Here is a 17430-nt window from a genome sequence, read left to right on the forward strand (position 1 = left end):
GTGGAAAAGGAGGTAAACATAAACATTGATTGCCCTGAGGGAATAATTTGTTTTACTATACAAGAAACACGAGAATGTCAAAGATATTAATTGCCTTTATTAAATACAGTGATGGGGAAATGAGGGACATTAACAACAGTAGAATAAATATATTCAGGATGAGGAGATGAATCTAGGAGGAGCGTATTTAGACAGTATGTGTCCCTTTCTTTTGAAGATGCTAGCTAATGAGGCATATTTTTGTGGAATTGTAAAGCAATGACATTCCATTTCCCAACAAAAGCAGAACAAATTGAAGCACAATATGGAGAACAGGAGAGAAAGACAAACAGGTACACACATTTTAATGAGCTCCACAGTAAAATAGAGATTAGCCATTTGATTGACCCAAAGCTTTGCAATAATGTCAGCATCTGACCACTACCTAAAGTCTCTAACGAATACAGCCACAGCACCAAAATCCTTTTATATTTTACATAGACCAGAAGATTAATTCTTCGTGGATTTCAGTTTCTTTTTCTGTTACCATTTTTTTAGAGGCACATGCAAATGGTCAGTGGAAGTAAATACAGGATTCAGGCAGAATTCAAAAGCGTCGGTGTCGTTAATCAAAAGTTTCATGCTGCTGAGATGCCCTTTCATTTTTCTATATTCTATGTCAGCTACTTCCAAGTTAGGAAAACCTAGATCGCTACCTTCCTCTCTCCTGGAAAACTTTAGCACTCTCCTGTGGCAGTGGATAGAGTTAAAAGGCAGAATCTACTTCCCAAAACTGATAGATACTGGGTGCAATTCCCCCCTCCAGGGGCAAGGGTACCTAGACCCGGTTTGTAGAGTACGCTTGGGGAGTGTGATTGTGTGTACAGCGTCTCTTTATGTCTGTCTCCACGTTGGTTGAGTGTGGAGTGAGTGCATATGAGAGCATGAGGGTGGGAATGGATGTTTGTGTCTGTGTGTGCCTGTATGTCTGTGTCTATATGTCAGGTTGGGTATCAGACGCCACCTCTCTGGGGACACCTCAGGCCCTCCAAGGTTTGGAGGCCTATCTCCACCCACCACCACTTCCCCTGCCGGTGGCAGACTCCCTCAGGTGTCGGTGTGTTGGTGGTTCTTTGTGTCTGGGGGTGGGCGTCCGGGTACACACCGGCTCACTCCTTGGCGGCCGCTTGTCGGGGCCTGGGGCCTGGGGCTCGCTCGGGCCCCTTTGGAGGTGGGGTGCCCCCGGCCTCTCGGCCTGGGGCTCGGTCACTCAGGCACAGCTGGGGGCCGGCGGAGCTCACGGGCGCGTCACTGCAACTCCCCCTGACTTCTGCTCCGCGGCTGCTGGGCGAGCCCTCATCTGGGACTCTCCTCAGCTCTTACTGGAACAGTGGCGCGGCTGCCCCTCTGTTGGTCTTCCTTGGTCTCTTGTGTTCTGGGGGCCTCTGGATGTCTGGAGTTTTGATCTCCTCCATACCCGCTTCACACCCTGGAGGACGGGGCTGTGGCCCCCCCACACTCCCTAGCAGATCATTACATGGAGAAACCTTTGGAATGCAAGCATGCTGATCCACACAGGTATGCACACATGGGTATTCACAGACGCGGACTAAAGCTTTCTTGGCTGCTGCCTCAAAGCACACTGTGCGCTGTCTATCTTGCGTGCTGCACAATATCGTTTATTACTTAGTAAATATTGATATCTATGACTAGCTAGTTTATTGTGATGGTGCTTTGTTTTCTCTATTATTATGTTGCTCTTTGTTGTTTGCTGTCTCCTCTGTTTGTTTTTTTTGTTTGTTTTTTTTTTTTCTCCATACAGGTGACCCAGGAGTTCTTTTTTTTTTTCTCTCTCTCTTCCCCCCCCTTCTCACCGTCTCTTCTCCCCTTTGGTTTTCTTTCTTTCTCTCCCCCTCTTTCTCTCATTCATTCCCCCTGTCCTATTTATTAAAAAAAAAAAAAAAAAAAAAAAATGACAAAGGATGAACTGAAGCTCTGCCATCACGTAATGTCGCATACTGCTGTTTCTGATGTCATTTAGAAAAAAAAAACAAACAAAAAAACAAAAAAACAAAACTGATAGATACTCTAAAGGTTTTCAGTTTGTCAGGAAACAGAACCATGTCATCTGAAGTGATCCCATAAAATATGGAAAGGCTGCAACTGTTCATCCATGTTCAAATGCATAACAGCGATGTGGCTACTAGGAACCATTCTGGGTTTTCAGAAAAACTGTGCTTTTCTTAGTATATCTGCTCTCTGCCAAGATACATGAAGAAAAAAATAGCAAACTAGTATATGTAAGTGGTTCAGTCATTCTTATATTATGGATTTAGGGGAATATTGTCACACTTCATAGAAATTTTTGCTTGCTTGTCCTCCCCACAGGCGAGATATATCTTTTGCCTCCCTTCTCTGTAAGAGGATCACGATGAGCAGCAGTACAGCAGCCCTGGAGCTGCTAGGAATTCATTGTCTCACTCAAGGACACAGTGGCTTCGAGTGTATTCGGTAAACAGTGTGATCGTCCCCACATTCTGAGATAAAATGAACATAACTTTAACTACCTCTGACCTTGACTCAGCCATAGTATGTGTTTTATAAACACTTGACTGTGTATATTTTCCGCTGCCCAACATCGGGCCTTGAAGGGTGTAATGTAAGGGCAACAATGCCTTGCATCAGGCGCTGGTCATGAGCAGAACATCATCGCTGCTACCGTGGGTGCCCAGCCCCGTCCTCCTGAGAACACTGTCACCACTGGTTTCACATTTCCGCTTATTCAAAGGAATCTTTTGTCAGGATGGACCTAAAACATCAAAATCTAGTCATCCTTTGATGATGTACATACACTATTACATCCCGAGGGGTTTCCTGTCCTCCCATTATATTGTATGTCATTACCATAATGCTAGGGCCCGTTCTATTATGTGAAAGGAATACATTTCTCTTCTCCATCTCTTTTGCCTCTTTTTGTCGCCCTCTTTCTGAGTGTCATGTCCATGTGAATAGCCTTTAAAGCCTGCTTCTTTGTGCCAACAGTTACAAAAGAACTGTTAAATAAAGATCTCGTACAGTGCAACAAAAAAAATGTCCAACAGTTAAAATTGAAATTACATTTGCCTGTATTTCAGGCTGTACTTGCATTTATGTAACACCTTTCCAGCACTCAAAGTGCTTTATATGTCTTAAATGTAAATACTGCCAGTCTTCTTCTTCACCTCTATACACAATTTCAACTATTCAAATATGCTGACAGCCAACCAAAGCAATCTGAAATGTCAAGGCCAAGCCACCCTGACTGATTGCACAAACCAGTGTGGAGGTGTCATTGACTACAACTTCTCTAATGGCCACTCTACAAAGAACTATTTTTGCTTTCACTAGGTTAGATCCTTTGCTTTTCTGGGAGCATATTAATAACTCATTGATATCTGAATTAAGAATGGCTCATGTCAAATACAGATAACTCATATCTCCTGTACCGATACCAATTAGGGCTGTTCGATGTAACGATATATATCGGATGACGATATAAAAACGTCTATCGTTTCATTTTACGCTATCGTTTGTTTTGTGGTGTCGCAAAATAAACTGTTTACGGCAATATTTTTTTCACCTTTTTGATGGTCACTGTAGTGGCTATATTAATTTTCTTAAAGCTCTCTCTTTCTCTTATATTTAATATAACCACACTACCGACGGACAAGCGCCTGTTTTTATGCGTTGTCTCGTTAGCAACAACGACGGTAACACCACCGCGTGTCCGCTTGTTTATGTTCCACATAAACCTTTCACAATAAAGCTCAAGATCCTGTTGAGACTTTTCAAAATAAACTGAATCACGTGAAAGAGCAGATTATTTATGGATGAGAAGCAAAAAAGAGCCGCCAGGTGCTAAAAAATAAACCTTAGACTCAAACGTTAGAACAGGCTTTTCCCCGCAGCACGCCGTGTAATAAATACTCACAAAGAAAACGGCGGCCGTTACAACTTATGTCTAAAAATGTATAGTTTCATGCATCGGTTAAAACACTCGACTCCAGGTACATGACGCGCAGCTGGAAACACTTCCCGCAAGACGAGCTGCCCGAGATTCACATAATTTACAGAAAATGTTACATTTTTGTGATTTATATTGTTATCGGGACGATAGAATTCTTATATCGGGATATGAGATTTTGGTCATATCGCACAGCCCTAATACCAATCCAATAGTTTTTCCTCTTAAACAAGTAAGGTATTGATAAATCTGTTAATAAAACAGTGTCAGTTTTCCAGACATTATCTGTGTTAGTCACTGCACACGCCTCTTTATTGTTTAAAGTGAAGCATTTACACAGGAGTTTAGAGTAATGAATCATATTGGATGTTTTGAATTACAAATTCTCGTCCAGTGATTGTGGGCGGTATGAGCCTGATTACAGCACTGACTATCAAATAAAAAATGGTCCCTCTAATTTGTTATGGAGTTGTATACAAGTCAGTTTGTTGCGTCAGGTAAAGGACAACAGCTTTTTCACTTGTCTCTATTCGTTCATTCTCGAGGTCCCAGTGGTCCTTTGGGAATTTTTAACTGTAACTGTTCTGAGCATAAACAGTGAACTTGGTGTGGATGTCTGATTTTTCTCTAGAATCTCATTTACTTTGGAAGAGAAACGTGAGAAAAACCTGTGTACCAGATGAATTACAGAACGTGCGCTGTATTCAATTTCCTCTTTAACACTGCTTCACTTTGCACCTGGCGTTGGATCATGAACGACAGAGAGGGAGAAGGCAATGTAATGAAGATCTGCCAAAGCAGCGCTTGGAAGCATTTGCATAATAATAACGAACAAATCATATGCTACAAAACCGGATTAGCACCTGAAATCAAACAGTATAACTGTCTCGAGCTGTTTCCTCACCCGGTTGAACGGCGCAATCTGGGCGGGATGATTTCAGAGGCATCGCACCGTTTATTTGTCACAATCTACATCAGCAGCAGCTTAATTGATGATGCTGAGATCACTGTCCTTATCTTCCTCATTAACGTTTACAATCAACACCTAGAATAGTTTTAACTACAGTTTAATCAGCCATAGTTCCAAAACGGACATAAGCACTGATTGTAATTACAGTTTTTAGCTTATGCCCATCATCCAATAAAGAAAAGTTATTTTTTACATGGTGCTGAGACATCAGATGCCATGCGAACCCAGTATCCTCTATACAGGTTCTCCGCATACTCCTGTAAAGTCTCACTTGCCATCCAGACTCCTTTTGTTTTCTTTTGATTCATTTCCCTCCCATGTCCTTCTCTACCCCCTCTATTTTCCGCTCAGTGTCAGGGCTCTCTCAGTAAATGACGGCCTAGGGAGCATGAGTGCTGCAATAGAGCAGTGTGTTTTAACTTTTTTTCTTGCTCTGACCTGTCTTCCAATACAATTTACTGTGGCATTACTCTGAGCTTTGGCCATTTTTTTCCTTCCACCCCACCTTCTTCTCTCTCCATTTCTGGCTTCTCTCTCAAAAGCTGGCTTCCTCACTGAAGGTGGAGCTGAGATAAAGTGAGCATTTCTTCTGAGAGTGTGTCTGTTTCTGCACCCTAATGCTCTTTTCTAGGCTTTTTATTCTGTGCTGTCTTACAACCTTTATGCAGACAAATGCAAAAAATGCAATGTATATTAAAGAAACAGTTTCACGATAGTTAATCGGCGTGGAAAAGCACATTTAATTGAGCTCATCAAGAAAAACACTTGAATTCTTATCCATTCAAGTAGAAGGGCAGAAAGGAGATGGCACTTTGTTTTTCCACTGATGTATTTATAACATCTCTCCTGGCAGATGAGCCAGTGAAAAGAAATCTTGTTTTCCATAACTCCCAGGTGAAATGTTGAAGGACTGATGGGAGAGGAGACACAGTAAAGAGAGCCATTTCAAAAACTAAGTAAGCAATTAGTGCAGAAAGCAGAAAGTTCAGTTAATGCGGGGAAAGGTAATGGGTGACAGTTATGCAAGAACTGTAGCAAAATAATTTATTTATCTAACACCAGAAAGATTATAACTGGACTCAATTTCCTACTGTTTCAGTTATAGAACCTTTCAAATTGTCCTTCCACACGATTTTCAATTTAGACCAACAAAAAAGGTCTCTAATTCAACCACACTCAGTGTTGGTTAGTTAGCAGATAATGGAACTGCTTTTGTTCCAAATCGTCATAACTCCCTAGAGCCCCATTGGCTGGGTGATACTCACCTGCAGGTGTCTGGCTAGTAATAATGCCCCTTATGAATGCAAAATTGTCAAGGGTGCATGTGTTGTTTTCCAAACTAACAGGACCCCTTCTCCATCATGTCAGAAATACTGGGGAAGAGAGGCTGAAAGACTCCAGAATGTGCCGCTGTTACGCCATGTTTGACATTTTTGTTCAGTTACGTTTGTATTTTTTCACGATGATTAAGAATGTCTTTATTAATTAACAATTATATTACAGCCAGGATATGAATACAAGTGAAAAATGATATTTCTTTATATATTTCTTTAGATATTTCTTTTTGTATACAGCTGTATAGATTCTGCTTATATATCATTCTGCAGGGTGTCATTAATGACATACTGGTCCTGTATAACACTCTGGATTTTGATGATTTGTTACAATTAATCAGCAGATTATCAAAAACACATCCCACGTATTGTAATTGCCATCATGAAGCATTAACATCCCTTTGAAAAGAGCAACTTCCCTGGTGCTAATGTAGCATTACCAGCCAACCACAGCTCCACCTTTCTGGACCATATGATGCCATTTATCAGTAATTGAAACTATTTGCAGTGCTATGTGTATCAGTTTCCAAGCTAAACGTTTCTCTCTGTTCTTAACAAGCCTTTATCAAAGCAAATTTATTCGTGCTCGCCCAGATCTTTTAACAGTTCAGCGACTTCTTACTGGTTCTCGGGAAACCTCAGTGTTTTTTCTTTCATGCATCTTGCACGTCATTGCACTGTTCCATGTTTTATTTAATTCTCCTTCATCCACATATTGCATGACAACTGAGTCTTGCTTACAAAAACAAAACAAAAAAATCCCTTTGGCTGTGATTGATACCTTTTTTGAAGTCAGAGGAAATAAAAGAAGCAAAAAAAATTGAATAAAAGTCACTCAATTTTCATTTTACATAAGCTGTATAATGTGGATCACAGTTTATGTAAATAGAGATATATCTGGACAATGGAAAATAACAGAAAAGAAAGAACTGTGATAGAGAAGCCAACCTTTGGTCCTATTGATCTTGTTAACACAGAATTATACATGTTTAAAATGTGTGAAATCTGTTCAGCAGAGAAAGATTGATGTGATATTGCAGACTTGTTTCATCAAAAATAAGCTGCTAGGACACTGTGGGAGCAGCTACTGGGAAAGATATGAGCAAACTGTCTGATTCGCAGGTATCTCAAACCCTTCTGTGATTGTAACATCTGTGCTATATTAACCAGAAATTGATCAGGCACTCATTTATGGGCAAAACCAAAAGTCTTACCTAAAAGACATCATCAGTTCAAAAGTCCACGCTGTCCGTGCTCAGCTTCTGCTAGTTTTGATTGATGTAATGAAAACCAGACACTCGCATAACCAGTAAGAACAACTGACCTGTGCTGGCATTTGCACCGCATGTCAGCTGGAACTAAGTAAAGCAAAGAGACAGGGATTGTAAAAAGGAGATAAAGACAGACAAGGCAAGAATATTGTGAGTGTAAAACAGTGAGGATGGGAAATAAGAGGGCAGAGAAATGAAGACAAATACGGGCAAAATGGAGAGTGAAGAAGGGTGACCGAGCAAAGTCGAAAAAGCTGAAGTGCAATAGAGCCAAGGCAAAGCGAAAGGACATTGAATATGGAGTGACATTTCATAGAGAGAGAATGGAAGCATGAAAGTGTGTAATAATGCCTGTCTGTGTCACTATACAATCTTTCAGAAAGTGTCACAGGCAAGCACGGGCACAAATTCTGCTCAAGCCCCTTCAAGGACTCGCGTGACAACAGAGTGAGTTTGCGTCAATGTAAAGTTGCGGTTACGTGTGTTATTTCCCTTTTTGTTGTAGAAATAATGAGTTTGCCATTGTTTTCTTCTCTTTTTCTAATCTAGATATACAGCCAGTGGGGAAATTATGGGTTGGTTATAGCTTGTATAATTTTAATACCACAGGCTATGCCATAAATTATTATAGTGTATCGAGGGCTTTATTAAAAGAGAGTGCACCAGTTCCAGCGCAGCACAGACCTTATGGATGTTAACACCACAAGCAATGCTATTCTTGATGAACAAACACATTACATTACCTTATGTACTGTAATCCCATTCACTATGGTGCTAATATAAACTGAAAGGTTTGGTCATGGGACACACAACGCCTCTTGTCACCTATAAAAGAACATTTCAGTTTTCTTCTCTAGTTGACTCATAAGGCTGCGCGATATTTTATGTTGCTGTTTTGTTGATGTCACAACTAATCTACTGTGAATCAGACCTGAAATGTTTTGTACAATTACTACGTTTTTGGTATTTGCAGAAGCCACGTCTCTCTTATTAGAGTATTTAATTCAGTCATACTTTGTTTTTGTTGATGTAGATTAACAAACAATAATGAGCAAATTGCTAATCAAGAACATTTCTTCCCCTTCTTGAGTTCTGTTGCTCGTATTACCTGCAGTCAAAGAAATGTAATGGCTCATTTAATTATGCAAAAAGTATCACTAACGTGGCTGTGGGTTAAAGCTTTTCCTATCAAGGATCAAAAAATCAACGTGAATATTCATCATTGCTTTGCTGGTGATGTTAGCTAAATATTATTAGACTGCATTTCACCTTACTGGTCTTTTCAGTTGACTCTGTCTGTGGTCCTTTTTTTTAGACGAGGATTAGTTTTAAAAATGAATTCCACCTGTTGCTGCTGTAACATTTAGCAGGAGCAAGAGCAAGAATGCACCTGCTGTCACAATTGTATCATATAATTACAGCTTTACTTGCCTTGAATCTTTTCTTTTTTTTTACCCCCTCAGGCAGTATTCAAAACATCTCAAAAGCACACATCCAAAACAGAGACATAACATACAACATAATTATACGTCTTATAATTTAGCATCAGCAATTAACGCACAAGCTGCGTCAACATTTATTCTCTACACCAGTCATCTTGTTGAGGCATCCTTACAGATTTTTTGAGCGTCTGTAATTAGCAATCACAGATTCCCTGCATCTTCCTGCTGGATGCCATTGTCCCAGCCAAGCCTGGAGTGCAATCCCCTCCCTCATCAAACCTCTGCAGTAACGTGCTCTGCCATTGCTAACACTCTGTATAAATGTGTGTTTTTGCATGTGTTTCTCTTCAGTGATTATTTAATCTTAGCAACTTGTAGCAAGCAGAATATTGAAGCAAAAAGAAGCAACAGCCAGAGTGAAGACTTGAGAAATGCATGAGCATTCAATGAAAGTTAATGGTCAGCTTTGTGTACAGCAGGGAATCAGCAAGAAGGAGCCAGAGTGTTGTTTAGAGACCGGATCGGGCATTGTGCATTCGTTGCCTGTTGTCATTATCAGACTTTATATTATATATAGACACACACACAAAAAATATGTTTTGCAAGTTATGGGCAAAGACTGCAATACCATCACTGCACTTGGGAGCCAATTACAGGGAGGGATGAGATACAGTTCCTGTCTTGAGCTGACGAGCCATAAAATGAACAGCTTAACATTGTTATTGGATTTAAACAACATTTTTTTCAGAAAATGAATTAAAATCTTAAACAACTATTCTATGCATATGTATGTATCTTTGCAAGAGCTTTGTGTGGTGTGCAGATAAGTATAAAATAATAAAAGGGATCAAATTGGAGCTTTGGGACTTGTAGACAAAGCACTAAATGCGGCTATGTCTTTCAAACTTTTTTTTTTATCCTGCAAACTTTGGCCATTTTTCAGACCAAAGTACACAGTGGATATACACAGACACAGCCGAAACTGTCCGGACTCATACATCTCACTGAAACAAAATTCTTCCAAAAAAAGTTGGAAACAAAAAGCTCCTTTGTCTTGCGTGCCTGCATGCTGCTGGTCTGTCATAGAATAAAACAAGCTGTGAAAAGAGCTGAATACTTTCTTATTGTGGGGACATCTAAAATTGCTTGGACAAAATTATCGCTACCCTGGTGATAAGAGGATTTGTTGTGATATTTACTGTGATATTAAACCAGACTCTCGCTTTCAATTACGGTAGAATCTTATCGTCAATCATTCTGCATATTTAAATGAGAAGGGAACCCACTGTGTTGCTTAGTGTCATTTTGTGCACCACCATGAATGTGGACAACAGAGAGAACTTAAGGAAATTCTGTGTCTGTGATGAAATTGTTTTCCATTTCTCTTCTTGCCTGGGTGATATTGCTTCGGATCCAACTTCTCAATTTATGCAAAGCATTTTTCAATGTCATGTACTACCCTCTTTGTCAGCCTTCTTGCTAACCTTCAGATTTGAAGCCGAGAAAGCCCCGGTTTTTCTTAGAAAAACAATTTAACTTCTGACAGTTTCACTTAGATCTGATGCCACGTTTCCCACTGTCACTGTGCTGTTATACGATTTTCTGCCTGAAACTTTCAGCACAGTCATATTTATAACAGCTAAGCAAATCTTTGAGTACTCTTTGAGCTTGCTTGTGCTTTACTGGAATCAATACAGCTCAAGAAAATCCAACCCTTTGAGCAAAGGAGGTAATATGGCCAGTGGCAAATATTTGCTTAAATGTGAATCCTGCAATGGAAATGTTGCTGAAATATTTTACATAATTAAGATTTTTCTTTATTTACAAATCTTCTGCTACTTTGCAGGCTTACAGTAAATTGATGGTATTCCAATGTGGGCTAAATAATAATCGATTTCAACATTGCACTTCTAAGAATATAAAATTGAGAGTTATCAAAAAAGGGTCAAGTGTTGAAGACCTTCCATTGTTCCCAAAGTGATCCATCCAAGTCCCACAAAGTCTTTTGTATGAGGTTTCACACCATGAAAGAGAAATGAAACCATTATTAAGGAGATCTATATTTTACTTTAAAACCCTTTAAAATCTTTTTTGTCTAGTGTAAACGTTATGCAGTGTGCTCTTGCACATGGTGCTGTCAGACACTCTCTAGAGCTCTGTATCCAAGCATCCCAATTCCTCCCATCAGCCCCTGAGAGGTCATTATGGTAACCGTAGAGATGTGGAGGTGGTGTTCTCCGGTGAGGTCTGGGAGGCTGTAATTGGTCCCGTCTTGTGGATGTCTTTGAGCTCTTCAGCAGAACAGCCATGCATTACTGCTGGGACAGCAGAGCCCAGACCACGACACAGTCTCTGGCTGGGAGGAAAATGGTTACTCATCGTTCTAAACTTTTGTTCTTAAACAGTCCCAAAACTGTAACAACACTGCACTCGTCATATTCAAATATTAAAGTAGGTAGTCACAACATGATAGACATCATCTCTCCAGAAATCATTTTATCCAATTCAACTCAGTTTTATTTGTGTAGCGCCAAATCACAACAGTTGCCTTAAGGCACTTTATATTGTGAGGTAAAAACCCCACGGTAATAGGGAGAAAACCCCAAAAATCAGATCACCCCCTGTGAGCAAGGACTTGGAACATAAAGAACCAGGCTCAGGAAGCAGCAGCCATCTGCCACGACGGGTTTGGGCAGACACGAAAAAAGACTCTGTCTGGAAGAGAGCCAGAGATTAATAATAACTAATAATGAAATGCAAAGTGGTGTATAAACAGAGAGTTTTGCTAAGCTCTGAACCTGACTATCAGTAGCACTGTGTGCTAAATCACAGCTCACAGCAAATTATAGATGTGATTGAAAGTAAAGTCGGCGCCTTACTTATGTTTTATGTTTTAAAAGTTAAAAAAAAAAAAAAGTTATTTTTTTAATTTTTTAATTTTTATTTTTTGCCTGTCCCATTTGGTTCTTTTGCCGTCACAATTGTTGTCTGAAGACCAACAAGGATACCCAATGGATTTATTTTGCCAAATGGATCATCGTGGCATTGCCGTATTGGTCCATTTGATCGACCTTTGTTTTTATTATTTCCCACGTGTGGGACTAATAAAGGTTATCTTATCTTATCTTATCTTATTATTTATTTTATTTTATTTTCAGTTTTTACAGACGGGACAGACATGAGTGAGGGATAGGAAAGTGAGAAAGAAAGAGGAAGGAAAAGAAAAACAGAAGGGGAGAGGGACAGTGAGAAAGGGGAAAAAATAAATAAATAAATAAAATAAAATCTCCTGGATCACCTGTTGAGAGAGAAAGAATAGAAAACAAGCAAAAAAACCAAAGCAACATACTAAACACAACACCATCACATTAATCTAGCTAAGTGTAAACAGCAGTAAATACTAAATATTCAATGTTGTTGTGCAGCACGCAGGACAGACAACGCACAATGTGCTTTGAAGTAGTAGCCAAGAAAGGTGTAATTTAAGTCTACGAACAGTGAACACCCGTGTGCACACCTGTGTGGATCAGCGCGCTTGTATTCAAATGGTTTCCACATGTAATGGTCTGCAAGAGGATGTAGAGAGCCATAGCCCCGTCCAAAAAAAAAGTTATTTTTCAAATAAGTGTGAAAACAAATGAGCCTAAATTAGGAGCATCTGTCAAATGTAAAAATGGTAAAATTGTGCTCATTATAACTGCGCGAAATTGAAGCATTCTACTGTATAAACAGAAAATTAATAGATAAGAAAGTTGTGATGTAAGTAGGTGATCTCTTCAGATGTCAGGAACCTTCACAGTAAAACAATGCTGAAACCGTGTTAGATGAAAGAAACAGAAAACCAAAAAAATGAAGGTAGATGAGCTTTAATATTTGCTGTGGAATAAAACGTCCATGGCCCAGATGAACAAGGGAGGCAAAACTTTAGCCAAAGAAATCTGTAATTCAAATGAAAAGATATTCAACTCCAATCGGAGCACAGCGAGACCCCAGTTCGCTGAGTGGGCGTGTGCATCTGCGCTGCATACTTATTCTTCAGCTGTACTCTTTACTCCACTGAAAGAAAACAAAACTTGCATGACTAATTTTTACAGTACATCTGGCACAGCCCTCCCTCCTGTCTCGTCTGCTCTAGTTATGCAGCTGGTTAGTAGGGGTGCAACAATACACAAAATTCACGGTTCGGTTCGGTTCGATACTTTGGTGTCACGGTTCGATATTTTTTCGATACAAAAAAAATGTTCATTCCTTTTTAATTTGTCATTTATTAAAATTATAAATATATATTTTAACTCAAAAGTACAGTTTTTAAATTTAACCCTAACCCTTGTGCGTGTTTTTTATTTTGACAGCGAATGCGCACCTGCGGACCACTTATGTGCCGCCCTGGTTATTTAGCTCGTCATATTGCAGCCACAGAAATTCTTTTGTCCATGAAACCATAAAGCTGCACTTTCTTTTTGCCTTATAGTCTGATTTGTCATAACTTCTCCGTTTTGTGGTAAGCTTTTCTTTGGCTGTCACTTCTTCACCCTGACCTGTCTTATTTGGCTCAGCAGAACTAAAATATATATCTGTCTGTGAAGGTTCTCAGTCATCCAGGTCATCGTAGTCAAATATAAATCCTGCTGCTTTTACACACGTACTCACATAAGCTCAGCGATTCTCTGCGCGATCAACCTCTCACATGTTTAAGCTTGCTGCGGGAGATTTCACTTGTCATGTTTGCATAGTAAGCTAACGATTAATAAGACGATGTCAGAGGAATTGGTGCGCAAATTATCATCACTCACAGATCAGTGCTGTCGCTCTCTATACACAGTTCGCACGATTGCAAAGTGAAAGCAAAAAAACAAGCGCAAATTCAAACGCGATTTCAATATCGTTAGCTTCATAGCATAAGTGCCTAAGTCATTTGACTTAGTCAAATGACTTAGGCAATTATGCTATGAAGCTAACGATATGTCACATATTGACAGTGGCTCACCGATGCCAATGACATAATTACCCAGCTACATTTCCGAAAGAATGCAAAAGCATTGACATATATTTTTCCTACAATAGCCCGACGGGCAGGGCAGAGATAGATTTTGGTACCCCGACTGAAAAAAATCGCTAGCTCCAGGACGTTGGGCTAGCGATATTGCGAGCCCTGTATCTGATTGAGGAATCACTCATCTTTGGAAAAGAGAGTTTATTACAGAGAAATGTCTCTTTCCAAAATAAAAGCTATACTATCCGCTTCTTCTGGGCTATATTCTCAGCAGCATATTAAACAGCTGTCTAAATGACTCGGCTAAAGTTAGTAGCATGCTTGCTTTTTTTTGTCTGCTTCCACTTGTCTTTGCATTAGGATGATGTCGGCGTAAATGTGCAGTCATATTCGTTGTGTTCCCACTAGTGCTTTCAGGTTAATCTCGTTGAAATGACCTTAACGCCACAACACGGCAAATCTCCGTTAACGAGCTACCGCCGATCGCCTGTGCATGGGGCTAGACGGCCAACACGTTAACGAGCTAACTGCGCTAACACACTAGTTCACACCAATGTAATTAAGCATTGCATGGCACATCCAACATACTGTTTTACTTTAGTCCATGACTGCTTACCTTCAGGGTCATACGCCACATGAAAACCAAAATAATTCCAAACGCCAGATCTGAATGAGGGTGGGGGAGGTCCATGTTGTAAGGAGAGCTTAACTTCTGTCTCGCTAGCTTGCCCTGCGCTCTTCCTTCTGACGATGCTGTCTGTGTTGAGCGCTCAGTGAATCTGCGTTCGACTACTCCGCCTAGGCTGCACTGTCGACCCTAGGCGGAGTAGTCAAACGCAGATTCACTGAGCGCTCAACACAGACAGCATAGTCAGAAGGAAAGTTGATAAAATAAATTACAAATTTTGTATTGGTCGATACATATGCGTACCGAACCGAAAGCACTGTATCGAACGGTTCAATATCGATACGAATATCGTTGCACCCCTACTGGTTAGTACAATCTCTAACATGCTGTTGACTTTTGCAGAAATGCGTTGTTTGCTCTTTTGAGATTAATACCATACTGATAATTTCATATTTGCTAAATGGTTCTTACAGCCATGATTTCAGGACATCATTCAGTTGGACAGCTAATGCTTTCCTTGTATTGATTATAATGCCCGGGAGCCCTGGCTGGAAAATATGAAGTGTCAAGTACTCATTAATTCTAGACACGACTTGGCAAACATCATTGACTCATTCCATTACACAAAGTCCACATATAATTGACCTTGTGGCTCATTGCTTCTCAGTTGAAAGTTCTGGTTTTCAGCTGTGAAAAAATTATTATTGTAGTTTGTCCAAGTAGGAAGGTTTTCAGATGGCCTTATCTTTGTAGCAGGATCTTGCCCCTGTGTGAAAGGTTTTGCCGGATGCTCGTTTTATGCCTTCTTAAAGATAAAGCGTAAAGTAGGAGTTTTGATGATATGAAAAGCCTGAAGCATTTCAAACCGTGTTTATTCATATGCATTTACATCAAAGGCCTTTTTGTGTTTATCATAATTTCGCTTGGCATTTTCTGCAAAACTTTCCAGAACAGAGGGCTGAAATAGAAAAAGAGAGAGGGAAAATAATTGGAAGACAGAAAAAGTGATGGTTATTTCCTTTTATGTAGTAATATAAAGAGACCTTCATTTGTAGCTTTATCATTTTGCTTAGGATTCGCAAATTCTGTCTGCTTAAAGAGCTTTATATGTTTATCTTTCACTCCATGAGAGTGCAGTACACGGACATGTTGGTGGAATACGTCTGTCAGGTTTCACATGACATTGCCAATCCTTGTGGCTTGCTACTGTACAGTTTACACATGTCAACCATAAGCTGTTTCTTTGAATCGAACATGTTCTTCAGACATGTTCTTGCCGCCTCAGTGACAAGCCTTTTGTCAGAGTGTCTCTCAGGAGAAAAAACCTCCCAACATTGATGGTACAAATCTTCACAGTGCACAAGCATAGTTTGGCATTCATAGGAACCCCATGTACCTACAGATGGCTTAATGATTTGCTCAAAATACCAGCAGCCACGGTCACAGTACTTGGTGTTGTTATTATGCTAACATGATGTTCAAGTTCTTTTCCATAACTGTGCTTTTCATTCAAAAACTATATTAGAGTATCTGACATTTTATACCGGCACACATACACGCAGATATTGCGATGCATTCATAATCCATTTCTGAGTTGATTACAGTCACTGAGTGATACTCCAAATATGGATGTAATTATTTGGTATGTATTTCCATCATCGCTCTATTTCTAGACCACTGAAATATTTGGCAACCTATTTTTATACTACGACCGTGTTGTATAAAAGCCTCCTATTGACACCCGTTGCTGTTAGAAATCAAAATGTAGTTTTTTTGTTTGTTTGTTTTTAACTAAAATGAACCAGTAAATTTAAAGGATTTCTACTAATGTTAACCATTGGCTATTTCTCATTGGTCTTATTATGGGTGTGTTTTGCAGGGGAGCTGTACATCGGTGGCGTGACAAAGAGCATGTACAGCAATCTGCCCAAACTGATTGCATCTCGGGACGGGTACCAGGGCTGTCTGGCCTCTGTGGACCTGAATGGGAGACTCCCTGACCTGATCGCAGATGCCCTCCACAGGGTGGGCCAGGTGGAACGAGGCTGCGATGGTAAGTAGAAGCAGCAGCTGTCATATACTGAGCTTAATATGCAATTAAACTGTTTAAAGATAAGAAATCACTCAATCAATCATTAAATCTTACCTGTGAGTCACTAGGGGGAAATCAAATGGCAATGATTACCATCTAGTGTAGAATACACTTGTCTTAATATTAATAAGAGTCATTTCATTCAGTGAATGCCAGCTGGTCAACAGTTTCTCACTTTACATATTGACTGCAATTATGAGGAAACGATTCGGAAGTTGAGTTTGTTGTTTTGGGACATGAGTAAAAATCTTATTTCTAATAGTAACTCTGCCTTCTTAAAGTTTCATTGTGACCTGCTTTAACATAAGCCTGCTTCTTTAGCTAAGCGACCATTTAAGACACTGAAGTATAGTAACCGAGTCCATTTTCCATATACTTTATTCCCTAATATCGCCAATGGCCACGCCCAATTCTCTGAGCTCGGGACAGTTCTTACAGTCTGTCCTCTGTATATCCTCTCTATTGCACTATAAAACCTGCATGAGGGAAGCACCTCTCCCCTCTAATGTTATTGTCAGTGTGGCAAATCTCAGCAGTGCTCCACCCTTGCTGGCTTTTGCTTCATCAATCTTGCATTTGTCATGTTTTTACCTCTGCTGCGCGGGGCTGGCCACCATGTCTCAGGCTGCATGGCTATGGTGTGGGGTAGTTAATCCTGAGTATAACAGTAGATTTTGGCTATAGCATTTCCCCTTCCACACACCCCACCCTTAATTCC

General features: G+C 40.0%; 1 protein-coding gene across 8 annotated transcripts in view; it reads left to right on the forward strand.

The window, feature by feature from the left end:
• nrxn2b (neurexin 2b) overlaps positions 1-17430 on the forward strand; it is a 700882-nt gene that overhangs the window by 386025 nt on the left and 297427 nt on the right. For all 8 annotated transcript variants that reach the window (XM_026160309.1, XM_026160315.1, XM_026160297.1 and 5 more), the window contains one exon: positions 16500-16673. In XM_026160309.1, coding sequence (XP_026016094.1) covers positions 16500-16673 — 174 coding nt within the window. The remainder of the gene's footprint in view (positions 1-16499; positions 16674-17430) is intronic.

The sequence above is a fragment of the Astatotilapia calliptera genome, chromosome 3 (genome assembly GCF_900246225.1).
Source record: "Astatotilapia calliptera chromosome 3, fAstCal1.2, whole genome shotgun sequence".
In the NCBI taxonomy this organism is placed as follows: Eukaryota; Metazoa; Chordata; class Actinopteri; order Cichliformes; family Cichlidae; genus Astatotilapia; species Astatotilapia calliptera.